Below are 18,262 nucleotides of genomic sequence, written 5' to 3'. Positions count from 1 at the left end.
TTTACTTATTTATTTGACATAGATCACAAGTAGGCAGAGAGGCAGGCAGAGAGAGAGGAAGGGAAGCAGGCTCCCCACTGAGCAGAGAGACCGATGTGGGACTTGATCCCAGGACCCTGGGATCATGACCTGAGCCGAAGGTAGAGGCTTTAACCCACTGAGCCACCTAGGTGCCCCTGCTCCAGTACTTCTAAACAGGAAAAAAAAAAAGCTGAACAGACTGAGAATCAATGACTTATCTTAGACCTATCAAAGAACTGAGATTATAGGACAAATAATCACCCCAAATTCTGGAGACAAGATGAATCTGGAGAGGTACAACCTAACTCTCCTTACATAGAGCAGAAACTTCTAGAAACATAAACATGTGAGAACACTTAAATGGTAATTTTCACAAATTGCTAGAGACTGAATATGGAATAGTTTGAGAGTGGGAAACCCGTGGGGTGCTGAAGACTTAGAGGTTTAACGGGCTTTACTTCTAGGAAGTCCAGCAGGTTCTCACAAGTGAACATCCCAGAAAAATCCCTTCATGGCTATGGAAGGGGAAAATACACTCTTGTGAATACATCATGAATCATCTCTGTGATAAAGGCCTACTCTCCAGTGAAAAAGCCTTTCCCTGAGCCTTATCCCAGCTGAGGAAAAGGTATTCCTCCTCATCCAGCTCACTCTAGCCTTCCATTCTCACATAAGATAGAGAGAGAAGATAAGAAACACTTGTGAAGGTCATAGCCTAGGGACACAGGCCCACAAAACACTGGAATTTAATCATAAGATTATAGAACATTTCCTCTTCTCCACACATTATCACATTGATAACAAGCCTCCAGTGTTCTAACAGTAGAGTAGAGCTAAAAGAGCTGCAAGAAGTAGACTCTGCAAGGAGTAATTAGGGAAGCCCAGAGTTTTGAGGGGAGATAAAAACAAGGACACTAGAGGAATTTGAAGACCATAGCACTTACAGCTACAGCAAACATCATCTACAGCCCAACTGCTAACCTGCTTAACTTAAAACTTCTCACTAAAGGTCCGCTTATCTTAGGTCCTATCAATGCATTATATCCAGCTTTTAACACAAAATTAAAAGGCATGCTAAAAGGCAAGAAAAAACACGGTTTGAGGACACAAAGCAAGCATCAGAACTAGACTCACAAGTATAATGCAGATTTTCGGAATATCAGATAGGAAATTTAAAATAAGTATGCTTAATATGTTAACAGCTTTGATGGATAAACTAGACAAGTGTATAAGGCAGTGGCTGAGATCCAAGCTGGTTCTAATCCCCGCCACATCTCCACACGGCCAAAGATCATGAGAGCTTGGATGTGACTGTGAGAGAAGACTTAATAGGACAGTTGAAGAGGAGCTAGGAGCCGCCGGACCCCTGGCCATGGGGGCAACAGACAGGAAAGAGCCTAGGACCCATTGCGGGTCCTGACAAGGAAAATAAGGCCCTCCTTGGGCAACTGTGGGGACTGCAAAATGGCAAAGCATGCTACCAGTTTAAAGGAGCAGGGAAACAGCAGCGTGGCAGAAAGAATGGGCGCAGAGCAGGGGTTGGTTTTCTCAGGGTCGAGGTGTAGGTCTGCCTTCCTTTAGAAAAGGAGCGGTGGTGAGGCCTCCGTGGGGGGTCCTCCCCGCCCTCCTCCCTTCCGTGGCCCCGCGAAGCAATGAAGGAAGAAAGTGAGAGGGCCATCCACCCCAGAACCTCCGGGACAGTCGAGCCTTAGGCCGCCTCTCTCCTCGCAGCCTGCTGTCCGGACAGCCCCTGGCCCACCCGCCTCCAATTAGGATGGTGGACGGAAGTGGGGACAGGGAGGCGGACAGACACTGAGCAGCCTGGGGGTTCTCACACACCGAGGGGCGGTTGATATCCATCCGCCGCTGTCGGCCGCACACCTTCCCTCCCCGCCGCCCCCGACCTCTGGATCCCAGCCCCCACCGCCAACCGTCCCCCGGTCCCATAGATTGCAGTGTCAGCAACGAGGGGGTGGTCGCCCGGGGAGGTCTGCAGAGGCGGGCTGCCGTGAGCCCGCCCCTTAGGCTCGGGCTCCTCCTGGCCCCGCCCCCTCTGGGTCGGAACTAGGGTGGGCCGGGGAGGGGGCGTCGATCTCGTTCGCGCCGTATCCCTCCGCCCCCCTTCCCGACACCCTCGCCGCGAGCGTTTCGTGCCGCATCCTGCGCAGCCCCTGCCCAGTTTGGTGCAGCAGCGCGGGGGGCGGGACGCCTCTTTGCGATTCTGGCCGCACGCAAGGCGGTGGGAATCCGAGTGAAGAGCTCCGAGAGGAGGGGGAGGCCGACGACTTGCACCTTGAGCCTGTGAGGGCAAGTGGGGGTGTTGTGGGGGGAGGCGGGGGACCCCCACTGTCGCCCGGCTTACAGGCTGCCCGGACCCCAGACCCTGACAGCCTGGCAAGGAGGAGGCGACCCTGTCGTAGCTGGTCCCTGAGAGAGGTGCGCAACGCCGCGGGACCCCTGGCGAGGAGAGGCGGCGACTGGCCTGGGTCGGGTCCGGGGCACGGGGGCTGGCCGGAGAGGCTCCCTCGGATCCTCTGGAGGTGAACTGCGCCCGCCACTCCGCGGCCAGCTTTCCAGGCGCCCTCGACCCGCCGTCGACGGTGTCTGTGCCGGCAGGGAGCTGTGGCGGCGGCGGGGGCGGGGGAAGGCTGCTGCGGAAGAAATGGCGGAGCGGGAGCTAGGGTGTGGAGTGCCCAGGGAGGCTGCGGGCGCGGGGGTGGGGGGGGCAGGGTGGGTGCGTCGGAGCTCTGTGCCCAGCTGGCGCGAGCGGGCGGCCGGTGGCGTCGCTGCTTCGGGCCCAGATTCTGGAAAAGGGCCTGTTGGGCCCCGCGCCCTGGGTGCTGTCTCTTCCCGCAGGCGCCTGGTTGATGCCAAATGCTTTCTGTGTGGTGGGTCTGACGCATTTAGCAAAAGAGCGGTTGAGTGGGTAGGTTATGAAGACATCAAAATGAAGTGTTTATCCACTTTATAATATTCCCTTCCATATTTATATCTTGCACCTAAGTAAACGCAAGGAAATGACAGGGTGAGGAGTAGATCACCTTTCACAGGAAGGGTCCATGTAAAGAAATAGTGTAGTATTAATACACCTTTCTCCTTCAGGATCCTTTTTCTCAACATCGCAGCCCCCTTTAATATGTTGAGGTGTGGGAATGGTGGGTCAAAATAGAGGGGAATATTTTCTGAAGGGTCATTGTAGACCCTATGATGTTTAAACTTATTTCCTGATTCTTCAAAGGTGATGTTAGGACCTGAACTCTGGGTATCTGTCTGTTAACCTGGTATTTTCCTGGCACTGTCAATATATTCTCTTGATGTTTTGGTGAGTGCTCATCCTCCTTTTTGCAGGACGGGACTCTTCTCCAGCTAAGGACTGTTATTTGGTGGGAAGGGTAGAAGTTCCTGAGGACCCCTACTGTGTGGGCTGGCTGGCATAGGTGGTAATGAGGTAGGGTCTTTGTATGCATGGGGAAAGGGTAGGGGCATGCAAAGATGGTATTGAAATAATAGTCATTAATATTTTTACTGAGTGCCTTCTAAATACAGTTGCCTACATTCCACTGTCCACTCTTCCATCTTATAATTTGTCCCAGGAAAGAGGTGTGGTTTCTTCTGGGAAAATGACAGGATTAAAAACTGGGAGGAAGTATAATTAGAAAAGCTGCAGGTTTTGGGGGAATGGATGCAGAAACATCTGGTAGGCGCAGACAGGTGGGAGACATTTAACATGGCCTCAAATAAACAAAAGTATTTGTTATAACTCTTGTGATGGGTGTTGGGATAGCTTAATCTCCTGTTTTCTCTCTTTTGCTTTTTATTTATTCTTAAGTTTATTTCTTTATAGGTTCCCGTAGAAAGCTGTAGGTAGTTTTTCACTTTGAATTAAGCAAGAGGACGAAAACTATTCATTTGGGTCCAAGGTGAGTGTGAGCATGAGCAGCCGTATTTATTGGGGATGGAAATGGGCTACTGGCAAGTAGGTAAGACCAGATCATATCTTGGAGCCATGGTCTTCCAACTCTCCAGACACTTCTATCCTCACGTTTGTATAGGAAATGGGGATAAATTAAGCCAGGATTGTGCCTAGAGGGTAATTGATAGATGATCAGGAAATGGGGTGGGAAGCCATGAGGACAAAGCAGACCAGAAACATTATATAACCAAAGTTCTAGATTTGAAAAGGCATATATTGGGTTTAGAATTCAGAACACATGTCTGTCTACCAAATACTCAAAATTCCAGCGCTCCTGTATTTTTGTCCGTAGGTCTGCCTGTGTATTGGCTATAGAACTTTTCATTCCTAGAAGTAATGAAGGGGGAACAAATTGCACTAGATGAGTATAGGTTGGTGTGAGGCCTACCTTGGTAGACCTATAGACTGTAGTGGTGTATACCAAAGGAGCTGGATGTTTTTTAGCCTTTCTCACTTTCAGCAAGCTTTTCCATCTGCTTCTATGTGATATAGAGAAAAGAGTGTGTTAGTGCTTGAGCAGTACATTGTTGGGCATTAGTGGGAGTGTGGAAGGGATAAAATAAGATAACAGAGTTTTCTACTATTCTACTTCTGTCATGTAATCCATCTCTATTTTCATGTCTTGTGTGGCTGTCTGCATGGAGAAACACAGTTGGAAGAGACTTAAAGCTTATTTTCTTCTTCCACCTCCGGTCCATCTGCAGTGGTGGCTATAGTGGCCTTGGAGTGACAGATCATCACCTTCAACAGGTCTGTACTCAGAAACCATCATCTTCACTCAGGCTGAATTCCTCTGCTTGTCTCTGTATCACTGACAGAGGCTATGTGTTTTGGAAGGGGACTGTGTGACTGTTGAGCTAATGAGTAACTCTTGCTACAAAGTTTACGTCTGACCCAGTGAAAGAGTGTTAAGGCATTGACCTGGGACACATTGAGAACCAAGGCCAAGATTTTATAGGGCTATCTATATAACTGGTCTTCAACCATGACTGGGGCTAAGAATGAGAGTAGAAACAAAGCCAAAACTCAAAAAAGGGCTGGTGTACAAGCTGAAGCGAAGAGGGAGTCTACTGGCATAGTCAGAGCTGTAGTCAAGACCCAGGACAAAGCAACAGCCAAGGCAGGGTCTCAAGCTGATGCAGCAACAACGACGACGAATGCAAGGTCTAAGAACAGGATTGTTACTGAGATAAAGGAAAGAGCCCTGGGAGATTTCAGTCCCAAAGCTGAAGACGGGGTCACTAGAGTATCTGGGATGTCTTCTGTGGCTGAGGTTAATGCTGAGTCCAGGTCCACATGTAAAGATAAGGCTGGTATTGATACCTGGTTTTGGGCTGGGGAAGAGGCCAGTGTTGGTTCCTGGTTTTGGAATGGAGAAGAGACTAGTAATTGTTCTAGTGCTAAGGATGAAGGTAAAGCTGGTATAGGTCCACCAATCTGTGCTGAAAAGTTAGAACCTGTGGCTGGGGCCAGCTACAAATCTAGGCAAGGGACTGAGGAGGAGGAGGAAGAAAATGTTATTGGGAACTGGTTTTGGGATGGAGATGAAACCAGTTTTGATCCTAATCCTAGACCTGTGAGCAGGATAGTTAGGCCCCAGCCTGTGGATGAAATTAATGAAAAAAATAGGCCCAAGGACTGGTCTGAGGTAACTATCTGGCCCAAAGCTCCTGCTGTAACTCCAGCAGTGTTAGGCTTTAGATCCCAAGTCCCATTTGAGACAAAGCCTCCTTCATATATTGTCCTGGCCTCAGCTGAGGAAAATACCCCTTCTTTGCCTGTGGAAACAACATGCCCTTCTAGGAGCACTACTTCATGCTCACAGCCTGTCCCTGAGTACCCATTTGGTTCTGGCCCTTGCATCCAGACTATAGAGGAGATTAGACGCCAAATCAGGATCAGGGAAGTGAATGGGATTAAGCCTTTTGCTTGCCCTTGCAAAATGGAATGCTACATGGATTCTGAGGAATTTGAAAAACTTGTTACCTTACTTAAGTCAACTACTGATCCTCTTATTCATAAAATAGCTCAAATTGCAATGGGGATCATTAATGTTCATCCCTTTGCCCAAGAGTTTATTAATGAGGTGGGTGTAGTGACGCTTATTGAAAGCTTGCTCAGTTTTCCTTCCTCTGAAATAAGAAAGAAGGCCGTAATTACTCTGAATCCTCCTTCTGGGGATGAGAGACAACGCAAGATTGAATTACATGTTAAGCATATGTGTAAGGAAACCATGTCTTTTCCCTTGAACTCACCCGGACAGCAATCTGGATTAAAGATACTAGGACAACTGACGGCTGATTCTAACCATCACCACATTGTTGCCAATTGCTTTGCAGAGCTTTTCCATTTGCTATCCTTGGGAAATCGTAAAACCAGAAATCTTGTTTTAAAAGTACTTTTGAATATGTCTGAAAATCCAGCTGCAGCCAGAGATATGATCAATACAAAGGCCTTAGCAGCATTAAAACTCATCTTTAACCAGAAAGAGGCAAAAGCCAATCTCGTTAGTGCTGTGGCCATATTTATTAACATAAAGGAGCATATCAGAAAGGGTTCAGTTGTAGTTGTCGATCACATGAGTTACAATACACTGATGGCCATTTTCCGTGAAGTTAAAGTAATTATTGAAAGAATGTAAAATGAGCCAGAAATAAAAGTGAATGCTTTGAACAATCTAATAGGCTGTGTATTCCTAAAGAGCCTTACATAATGTTTTGAATGTTACCAGTGTGTACATTATAAAATCACATCTTTAACATGACATTACCTGCAACAGTCTCTAGGTTTGAGCTAGACCATTTTTGAAATATCAAATGAGTATTGCATTGTAAGCTGAAAACATCTGTTGATTTTAATCTTGTGTAGATGGGCAACTTTTTAACATTTTACTTAAGATAGTGAACCAGTTCATCTTAAATAGGGTAAACTTGTTCATTATTATTTGCTTGGATCTATTTCTAATGGCAAAAAAAAAAGAAAATGTCATTGAAATTTGTAATTGCAGAAATAAAGCATATGCACACAAAAAGATAATAGGACTCACATATATCCATACATATACAGACGAATTGCTGAATGTGCTCTCAACATGTAAAGAAGGCAGGAGTTGCTGTAGGCTGTTTAATGTAAGAGGAATTAGTGTTTTCCCCTTATTCAGCCTTTATCAGATAACTCATGGTAGGAATTACAACTGCTGGTGTAAACTGAAGAGAATGTGTGAAAATACTAGGTTATATGCTTTGAGATTTTTCAGTAGTTATGAAACTAAAACAAGATCATACTGTAAATTATTTGTAACTTTCTCCCCCCTGACTATATATTTTGGGCATCTTTCCATATCAATAAATGTGCTTCTATAACATATTTTTAATCACTTAATGTTTCTTCTGTGTGAATAATTAGTGCATAGTGCCCTAATATTTCATTGCATGTCCCTCTTTTTTTAAAGAATTATTTTATTTTTGATACGGAGAGAGAGCGAGCTCACAAGCAGGGGGAATGACAGGCAGAGGGAGAGAGAGACACCGGCTCCCCACTGAGCAGGGAGCCCGATGTGGGACCTGATCCCAGGACCCTGGGATCATGACCTGAGTTGAAGGCGGACACTTAACTGACTGAGCCACCCAAGTGCCCCATGCATGTTCCTCTTAATAATATGCACACATTTAGTTTTTTGGAAAAACAAGAGTAGTATTCTGCAACTTGTCTCATCTTTATAATTATCTTTCCAACTTAGTATTATGCAGATCTACCACAAGCTTTTTATTTAATAGCTTTATTGATATACAATTGACATACATTAATCCTTATATATTTAAAGTATATAATTTGGGAGCACCTGGGTGACTCATTTGGTTAAGCCTCCAGCTCTTGATTTCAGCTCAGGTCATGATCTCAGGATTGGTGAGGTTGAGCCCTGCATCAGACTCTGCACTGAGTGTGGAGCCTGTTTAAGATTCTCTCTCCTTCTTTCTCTGCCCCTCCCTGCTCATGCTCTCTGTCTCTACATTAAAAAGAAATCTTTACAGTATACCATTTAATACATTTTGATGTATGTATACATATGTGAAACTATCATCACAGTCAAGATACTGAACATACCCTTCATGACCCCCAGAGTTTCTTCATACCCCTTTTTATCGCTACCGCATTTCCCTATGTCTCCCTGTCTCCAGGCAACCACTAATCTGTTTTTTGACAATATACAATTGTTTTCATTTTCTGAAATTTTTATATAAATGGAGCCATACAGTATATATTTAGGGGAGTGGGTCAGGGGTGTGTGGCTTCTTTCACTCGGCATAATTATTTGAGACCCATCCATGTTGTTATGTGTATCAGTAGTTCATTGCTTTTTTATTTCCAAGTAGTCTCTATGATTATATCACAGTTCATCCATTGACCTGTGATGGAGATTTGGGGTGTTTCCAGATTTGGGCTATTACAAATAAAGGCTGCTATGAGCATTTGTATACAACTGTTTCTGTGGACATGTGCTTTGCTTTTCTCTTGGGTAAATACTTAGGAGTGGAATGCCTAGAGCATATGGTAGGTACATTTAACTTTTACATTTTCCAAAGTGGTTGTACTATTTTACATTCCTGCAGCAGTGTGTGAGAATTCTGATTTCTTCATATGCTTTTTAATACTTCATGTGGTCGGTCTTCTTAATTTTAGCTGTATCTCATTGTAGTTCTTTTTAAGTATGGTTAATATACAATGATGTATTAGTTTTAGGTATATAACATAGTGATTCAACATTTATATGTGTTACAAAGTGATCACTATGATAAGTCTAGCTACCATCTGTCACCATATGAAGTGGTTACATTATTAACTCTATTCTCTATGTTGTGCATTATATCCTTGTGTCTTAATTTATAACTGAAAGTTTGTACCATTTAATCCCCTTTCCCTATTTTGCCAATTCCCTTCCTACCCCCTTCCCTCTGGCAACCACCAGATTATTCTCTGTATCTATGAGCCTGTTAATGTTTTTGCTCATTTGTTTTTTAGGTTCACATATAAATGATACCATATAGTATTTCACTTTTTCTGTCTGAATTATTTCACTTAACAAAATACTCTCTATGTCCATCCATGTTGTCACGAATGGCGAGATTTCATTCTTTTGTATGACTGAGTAAAATATGACTGAGTAAAATAATCCATTGTATGTATACCATATCTTTATTCATCTATCAATGGACACTTAGGTTGCTTTCATATCATGGCTACTGTAAATAATGCTGCAATGAACACAGAAGTGTATATATCTTTTTGAGTTACTGTTGTCATTTTCCTCAGATAAATACCCAAAAGAGGAATTGCTGGATTGAATGATAATTCTATTTTCAATTTTTTGAAAAATCTCTATACTGTTTTCCATAGTGGCTGCACCATTTTATATCCCCATCAGCAGTGCAACAGGGTTCCCTTTTCTCCACATCTTCACCAATATGTGTTATTTCTTTTTGATACTAGGCATTCTGACTGGTGTAAACTGATGTTGTGGTTTTTTAAAAAAATTTATTTTTTTTAGTGTTCTAAGATTCATTGTTTATGCACCATACCCAGTGCTCCATGCAATACATGCCCTCCTTAATACCCACCACCAGGCTCACCTAACCCCCCCACCCTCCTCCCCTCCAAAACCCTCAGTTTGTTTCCCAGAGTCCGCAGTCTCTCATGGTATGTCTCCCACTTTAATGCTGTGGTTTTGATTTGCATTGCCCCAAAGAACAGTAATGTTGAGCAACTTCTCATGTTGGCCATCTGTATGTCTTCTTTGGAGAAATATCTATTCAGGTCCTCTGCCTATTTTTTGATTGGATTGTGTTTTATTTTTTTATATGTTGTATGAGTTGTATGAGTTTATATATATACATTATATGTATATATATGAGTATGTGTGTGTGTGTGTATTTGGGATATTAACCCCTTACCAGTTTTATCATTTGAGACATCTTTTCCCATTCAGTACGTTGCCTTTTCATTTTGCTGATGGCTTCCTTTGCTGTGCGAAAGCTTTTGTTTTGGGGGCGCCTGGGTGGCTAAGTGGGTAAGCCTCTGCCTTCGGCTCAGGTCATGATCCCAGGGTCCTGGAATGGAGCCCCATATCGGGCTCTCTGCTCAGCAGGGAGCCTGCTTCCTCCTCTCTCTCTGCCTGCCTCTCTGCCTACTTGTGATCTGTCTGCCAAATAAATAAATAAAATCTTTTTAAAAAAAGCTTTGTTTGATATAGTCCCATTAATTTAATTTTGCTTTCCTTGCTTGAGGAGATAGGTCCAAGAAAATATTGTTCAGACTGATACCCAAGACTTCACTGCCTCTGTTTTCTTTCTCATCATAGTTCTAATTTGCATTTCTCTAATGAGAAATGATGTTGAACATCTTTTCATATGTATATTTGCTATCCATATATCTTGGGTGACGTTCATGTAAATGTTTTACTCTTTAAAAAAACAAACTGGGTGGTTCATTTTGATTGTTGATTTGTAAAAGTTGTTTTTATATAGGCTGGATACAAGTCTATTATCAGATATATGTTTTACAAATAGTTTCTCCCCATCTATGGATTATTTTTTTTTAACTCTTAAAAAATGACTTTTGGGGGCACCTGGGTGGCTCACTGGGTTAAGCCTCTGCCTTCACCTTAGGTCATGATCTTAGGGTCCTGGGATCGAGCCCCACTTCAGGCTTTCTGCTCAGCAGAGAGCCTGCTTCCCCCCTCTCTCTGCCTGCCTCTCTGCTTTCTTGTGATCTCTCTATGTCAAATAAATAAATAAAATCTTTTAAAAAAATGACTTTTGAAGAATAGAAGTTTTAAATTTTGATAAAGAGCAGTTCTTTTACCAGTTGTATTTTGCTGTTATCTATGAGAAACCATTGCCTAACCAAGGTCGCAAAGATTTTATCTTATATTCTAAAAGTTTTATAGCTCTAGGTTTCACATTTGGGTCTGGTCTATTTTGAGATTTTGTATATGGTCCAAGTTTTAAGTCAAAGTTCATTTTTTGGCATAGCGATATCCAATTGTTGCAGCATCACTTGCTTAAAAGACTTCTTTCTTCCTTGAGTTGTCTTTGTTGCATCTTTGTCAAAAAAATCAGTTGTCCCTCTGTGTATGGATCTGTTTCTGGACTCTGTTCTGTTCCATAGATCTACTTGTGTATCTTGATTGCAATGCCACACTGTCTTGATTTCTGTAGTTTTATAATGTCTTAAAATCAGGCGATGTGAGTCCTTTAAGTTTGTTATTTTTCAAAGTCATTTTGGTTATTTTTACTTTCACTTTTAGATATAAATTTTGAATCTGCTGATCCATTTCTACAAAAATTCCAGCCAAGACTTTTGATTGAGATAGTTTTAAATCAATAGATTAAATAGAACTAACATCTTAACAGTGTTGAATCATCTGACCCATAAACAAAATATATCTACTTATTTTGGTTTCCTTTAATTTCTCTCAGCAGCATTTTGTACTTATGCAACACACTTTTTGGTATATTCTTTCATATTCAAATTTTTCTGTGAAAAGTGACGTATCCCCATTTATATCTTTATGCCTCTTTGAATATTTCTGTATGAGAGATTCCTTGAAGTGGAACGCCTTTGTCAAAGATCGTGAATGAAATGCTCTCCAGCCAAACACCACCAGGAATATGCCTGTATTTGAACAAGCGTGGTTGCAAAGAGAAAGAACATGTCCCATGGCAAATCATGTGATACTTCAATAAGAGGGTTTTATAAATGAATTATCACAGGATTAGGACTTGTGTTGGTGACTTAGAGGAGGATTTGAGGAAGTGTGGCTTTGCTGTAGTTTGAAAGTTGTCAGGAAGCATGAGTACTTGAAGCATGATCTGCTATCTAAATAAATCTTACTTTACAAATGGGGAAGACTAGGCCAGGGTTACAGTTGTGATAGGTAAAGAAGCAGAAGTCACTCATATTAGCCAGAATAAGGGGGCGGTGTTTGGTTATTTTTGTGATTTGGACGATGTATCCCAGTTGTTGTTTTTTTAAGTTTTTTTAAGTTGTTTTTTTTATTTCTTTTTGTTTTCTGATTGCTGAGGATAGGAGTTCTAGTACTCTCACAACAGGGGTAAGAGTGGACATCCTTATCCTGTTCTGACCTTAGGGGAAAAGCTCTCATTTTCCCCCCATGAGCTAAATTCAAGGGGCCAGATGAAATGAGATCCCCTACTCTTCCACCACATTGTCTCCCTCTACCTTTAAAATACTTTTTATTGGGGCGCCTGGGTAGCTCAGTGGGTTAAGCCGCTGCCTTCGGCTCAGGTCATGATCTCAGGGTCCTGGGATCGAGTCCCGCATCGGGCTCTCTGCTCAGCAGGGAGCCTGCTTCCCTTCCTCTCTCTCTGCCTGCCTCTCTGCCTACTTGTGATCTCTGTCTGTCAAATAAATAAATAAAATCTTAAAAAAAAATACTTTTTATTGAAGTGTAATTAACATAGTGTTATATTAGTTTCAGGTGTACAGTATAATGATTCAATAATTTTATACATTACTCAGTGCTCATCATGATAAGTGTACTCTTACCCCCCTTTATCCATTTCACCCATCACCACTATCCCCCCTCTCCTCTGGCAACCACGAGCTTGTTCTCTGTATTTAAGACTTTTTTTTCTTCCTTTTTTTGATTTGTTTCATTCCTTAAATTCTACATTTGAGTGAAATCATATGGTATTTTTCATTCCTTGACATATTTTAGAGCTTTCCACAAGTACTTAACTGGGGTGTAGGGAGTAGAGTAGCAAGTCTCCCCTTCCCACATGGACGATTAACAATTTCTGGAGAAGAAAAAAATACCTCAGGATTTTTATACTCTGTTTTATTTTGGGTAACAAGACCATGACAACCAAGTTTAGTTTGTTAAATGAGGTGTTCAACATACACAAACAGTTTGCATGTTTCTGCTGTTCTCTCCTTTAAGGAAACCTTGGCAATGACTATTGAGGGGAACATGGCACCTCTAGGAGATAAGTAGCCAGAGCTTCTTTCAGACATTTGCTGACAGGGTACATAACTCTTGAGAGTAGTTGTCCAGAGTAAGCTAAGGTGGCCCCATGAACTTTTAAAGCAAAACCTGCAGGTTGATTTACTGAAGACTTTTATAAACTCATGATTAATTATGATGCTGTTCTGAAGCTTATCTAAGAATGACCAATCTCTTTAAGTACATAAAATACAATTAATTATATAATCTTTACATAGCTGTGACTGGAAAGCAGTTTTGCTCACTGCAAAGCTTGTGCTTGTTTCATTAATAATACCTATTCTTTCCTGAGCTTTACTTGTGTGTACATATCACATGCTAGTCTACTGATTGTAGCTGTTGCCTGAGTGTGGGTCCATAACACAATTCAGGACAAAATTCGGTAAAATAATATCAGCATAGCTAAACTCTTCACACTTCTCTTTTCAATTTAGTTCACAGAGTGTAAAGCGATATGATTTTTCTGGTTGTCAGTCGGTGGTACTTGTGAGGGCCTGAATCTGAAGATCACTGGGGAAGAGTGGCAATGAGGGGGGCATAAGTAAGATAGGGAAAGTGATATATACATATATGTACTCGACTCCCTTCTCACTAGGTGATGGGGTCCATCCTCACATCTCTAGAATTAACCCAACAGAATACATAGGTGTGATTCAATTGTCACATTCATAATATGGAATATTATGTAAACTTTAAAATGTTATAAAAATGACAGAGAGAGGTTTCTTTTTCTTTTGCCCCTCAGAGTAGCAAAGACTGATAATATTGATAATTTCTGGCAAGTATATGAAGAAAGAGATATTCATGCTCCATAGATTGAGTGGATATATTTTAGAAGTCAGTTGGCCAGTATGTCAACATTTGTAAATATCCATGAGAAGAAATGCAGCCCCTGACATCTAGGAGCTGGCCTGGCACTCACAGCAAGGCCTTGGTATTCTCTTACTGGATATAAACAACTTCACAGAACATTAATATCAGATAAAGTCACTCTATGACTGTGATGTCTCAAGAGTAAAACAACAAAAAAGGAAAGGAGGAAATCAAACTTTCAGTCTTCACAGATGATATGACACTCTGTATAGAAAACCCTAAAGACTCTACCCCAAAATTGCTAGAACTCCTACAGGAATTCAGCAACATGGCAGAATATAAAATCAATGCAAGGAACTCAGTTGCATTTCTTTTTTTTTAATGTCTTTTTTTTTTGGTCCTGCTTGTTTATATTTTTATTTTTTATGATTTAGTCCCTCTGATGTGTTTATTTTTTCTTAAATTCAATTAATTAACATTTAATGTATTATTTGTTTCAGGAGTACAGGTCTGTGATTCATCAGTTTTATACCCAGTGCTCATTGCAACACATACCCTCCCCAATGTCCATCACCCCGTTACCCCACCCCCCACCCCCCTCGTCCAGCAACCCATAAGAGATTCTTAATCTCAGTTGCATTTCTATTTACTAACAATGAGGCAGAAGAAAGAGAAAATAAGGAATCAAACCCATTTACAATTGCATCGAAAACCATAAGATACCTAGGAATAAACCTAACCAAATGGTCTGTACTCTAAAAACTACAGAACACCTATGAAAGAAATTGAGGAAGACACAAAAAGTTGGAAAGGGGTGCATGGGTGGCTCAGTTTGTTAAGTGACTCCCTTTGGTTCAGGTCATGTTCCTGGAGTCCCAGGATCAAGTCCCACATCAGGCTCTCTGCTGAGTGGGGAGTCTGCTTCTCCCTCTGACCCTCCTCCTTCTCATGCTGTCTCCCTCTCTCCCTCTCTCATTTTCTTTCTCAAATAAATGAATTAAAAAAGGTGGAAAAACATTCTATGCTTATGGATTGGGAGAATAAATATCGTTAAAATGTCTATGCTAGGGGCTCCTGGGTGGCTCAGTGGGTTAAGCCTCTGCCTTTGGCTCAGGTTATGATCTCAGCGTCCTGGGATCGAGCCCTGCATTGGGCTCTCTGCTCAGCGGGGAGGCCTCTCTGCCTACTTGTGATCTCTCTGTCAAATAAATAAATAAAATCTTAAAAAAAAATGTCTATGCTACCCAGAGCAATCTACACATTCAATGCCATCCCTAGAAAAAACTAGAAGTGGATGAAAGATCTAAATGTGAGACAGGAATCCATCAAAATCCTGGAGGAGAACTGGGCAGCAACCTCTTTGACATTGGCTGCAACAATTTCTTGCTAGACATGTCTCCAAAGGCAAAGGAAGCAAATGCAAAAATGAATTATTGGGACTTCATCAAGATAAAAAGCTTCTGCACAGCAAAGGAAACAGTCAAGAAAAGTAAAAGGCAACCTTTGGAATGGGAGCACATATTTGCAAATGACATATCAGATAAAAGGCTAGTATCTAAGATCTATAATGAACTTATCACATTCTACACCTCCCCCAAACCAAACAATCTAATCAAGAAATGAGCAGAAGACACGAACAGACATTTCTCCAAAGACATATAAATGGCCAAGAGACAACATGAAAAAATGCTCAACATCACTTGGCATGAGGGAAATACAAATCAAAACCACAAGGAGATACCACCTAACACCAGTCAGAATGGCTAAAATTAACAAATCAGGAAACAAATTTGTCAAGGATGTGGAGGAAGAGGAACCCTTTTGTACTGTTGATGGGAATGCACGCTGTAACAGTTCATTTCTTGGTACTGGTGTACCATACCATCTTGATGATTGCAGCTTTGTAATATAGCTTGAAGTCTGACATTGTGATGCCACCAGCTTTGCTTTTCTTTTTCAACATTCCTCTGGCTATTTGGAATCTTCTCTGGTTCCATAACAAATGTTAGGATTATTTGTTCCAGGTCTGTGAAGAATGTTGATGGAATTTTTTTTCTTATATTCTTTTTTTTATGATTGATTGATTTTCAGCATAACAGTATTCATTGTTTTTGTACCACACCCAGTGCTCCATGCAATCCGTGCCCTCTCTAATACCCACCACCTGGTTCCCCCAACCTCCCACCCCCCGCCACTTCAAACCCCTCAGATTGTTTTTCAGAGTCCATAGTCTCTCATGGTGATGGAATTTTGATAAAGATTTCATTGAATGTGTAGATTGCTCTGGGTAGTGTGGACATTTTAACAATATTTATTCTTCCAATCCATGAGTATGAAATGTTTTTCCATCTTTTTGTGTTTTCCTTAGTTTCTTTCCTAGGTGTTCTGTAGCTTTTAGAATACAGATCCTATGCCTCTTTAGTTAGGTTTTTCCCCAGGTATCTTATGGTTTTGGTGCAATTGTAAATTATCTCACTTAAGAATATGAAGAAATAATCTTTTTTTTTTTCAGAACCATCTTGATTCTATATAATGAAATTATGATATGGGATTGGTTATCTCCCTTCACAAACATCAAAATGTAAGTGCACATGAACTGTCTTTTACAATGATCCCCATGGAAAGCCATACACTTATGCTATGATTTGAAACATTGGAACTGCCCTCAGAACCAGTTTCTGAGTCACACAAGGACACCAGGACCATTATTGTATGCCTGTGGCTATACACTGAATATTTCTTTTCTCTGAATCAGAGCTTCCCATTCTTTATCATGTTATGGTACACATAGAAAATGATATTTGTGCTGGGATAAACAGAACCATCTGTTTTCCATTAAAGACATCACTACCAGTTATTCTAACGCCCCATTCCCTACTCCAATCACTTCAATCACTGAGGGTAGAAGTATCTCTGGCACACCTGTAACCCATTCCCAGTATACCAGGTGGGATACTTTCCCCTCAAACAGTGGTTTTCAAACCACTTCTTCATTACCTGAAAATGCCTCAGAAGGCACTGCAGAGGTTCAGGTGGTGGGCGATTGGGTTGGATCTGTATGTGTGCGCCATACATATAGCAGCTGCACTTTGGGGTTATGATTAAGAATGTGTTTGGGAAAGGGTTTCCCCAGTTAAATTTTTTTGTAATCACTTCTATAGATATCCATCCATCTGGCTTTTAAAGGAAACTGGCATCTGATGGTTGAATTGCCTTTCTGCATATTTGTAACACTGACAGTGTTAGTGTCTACTATGTTTTTTCAGTAGTAATTTCTTTCATGTTCACCAAAAGATTCCCCAGTGTTTAGGCTATACATAATTTGCCAAAGGCTCTATATAATATGTTCAAATACATAGTCTGAGAAGTTACATAAATTCCACTTTTGCTTAAGTATGTCACACACAAGGCCGAAGAATAATGTAGTAGGGATTTATTTATTTGTAAGAGCAGAGCAAGAGAGAGCACAGGCTGGGTGGAGGAGCAGAGGGAGTGGGAGAAGCAGACTCCCCTCTGAACAAGGAACCCAATGTGGGCCTCAGTCCCTGGGCCCCAGGATCATGTCCTGAGCCGAAGGCAGTTGCCTAACTGACTGGGCCACCCAGACACCCCAAGTAGGAGTTTTGAATACAAATATAAAATTCATTATTTTCTGCATTTTTAATGCCATCCTTTTCATTTCTCTTGCCTTATTTTCTTTCAGTCAAAACCAGAGTCCTGGACTGTACACACACTCATTTGTGCAGGTGTTTTTCTATGAAAGTTTCTAGATGTAGAATTTGAAGGTATGAAAAAAAATATTTTTCATTTTTGTTGAAGGTATAGAATAGTTATTCTCAAACCTGGTTGCATTATAATCATATAGACAGCTTTTAGAAAATACTAATGCTCAAGTTCCTGCTCCCAGAACTCCTGATTTAATTGGTCTAGAGAGGAACCTGGGCTTTGATAATTTTTAAAAAGATCCCTGGGTGATTCTAATGTGCAGTCAAATTTGAAAATTACTGTTGCTGAGAATCTGGCAATTTCATATACTATTGGAGGTAGAAGGGGATGATTTGGCATAATTCCTTTTAGTGGTCATTTGGCAATGTCTATTAAAATATAACTGATCATAATTTTGAATGATAAATTAATAAACATATATCCAACAAATATTTACAAAAATGAACAAAGACATGTATAAATATGTTAATTGCAACATTATTTATAACTAAAAAAACTAGAAATATTCCAAATATCCAAAAATAGATTAGTTAAATAATTTACAGTATTCCCACAACATTAAATTTGTGCATCATTTAAAAATATCAGAGAGGGGGCGCCTGGGTGGCTCAGTGGGTTAAGCCGCTGCCTTCGGCTCAGGTCATGATCCCAGGTCCTGGGTTCAAGCCCCACATCGGGCTTTCTGCTCAGCAGGGAGCCTGCTTCCT

General features: G+C 41.4%; 1 protein-coding gene across 7 annotated transcripts; it reads left to right on the top strand.

Moving 5' to 3' along the window:
* Positions 1 to 1,697: 1,697 nt before the first annotated feature.
* On the top strand, positions 1,698 to 7,474 carry GPRASP3 (G protein-coupled receptor associated sorting protein family member 3). Of its 7 annotated transcripts, XM_047716681.1 has the most exons (5): positions 1,698 to 2,322; positions 2,402 to 2,457; positions 3,370 to 3,469; positions 3,866 to 3,941; positions 4,647 to 7,474. In XM_047716681.1, exon 5 carries the CDS (start codon positions 4,980 to 4,982, stop codon positions 6,633 to 6,635), a length of 1,656 nt encoding a protein of 551 aa, XP_047572637.1. In that variant the 5' UTR covers positions 1,698 to 2,322; positions 2,402 to 2,457; positions 3,370 to 3,469; positions 3,866 to 3,941; positions 4,647 to 4,979; the 3' UTR covers positions 6,636 to 7,474. The 7 variants fall into 7 exon arrangements, with proteins under 7 accessions (XP_047572637.1, XP_047572635.1, XP_047572638.1 ...); XM_047716679.1 differs by lacking the exon at positions 2,402 to 2,457; XM_047716682.1 differs by lacking the exon at positions 2,402 to 2,457 and having other exon boundaries at positions 3,851 to 3,941.
* Positions 7,475 to 18,262: the final 10,788 nt, after the last annotated feature.

The sequence above is a fragment of the Lutra lutra genome, chromosome X (genome assembly GCF_902655055.1).
Source record: "Lutra lutra chromosome X, mLutLut1.2, whole genome shotgun sequence".
Lineage (NCBI taxonomy): Eukaryota > Metazoa > Chordata > Mammalia > Carnivora > Mustelidae > Lutra > Lutra lutra.
Note: the sequence above shows the minus strand (reverse complement) of the source record. Positions and strands in the feature narration are given on the sequence as shown.

Bases quoted from the DNA above. Each gene is read 5' to 3' on its own strand.
- GPRASP3 (XM_047716679.1), top strand. From the start codon at position 4,980: ATGACTGGGGCTAAGAATGAGAGTAGAAACAAAGCCAAAACTCAAAAA.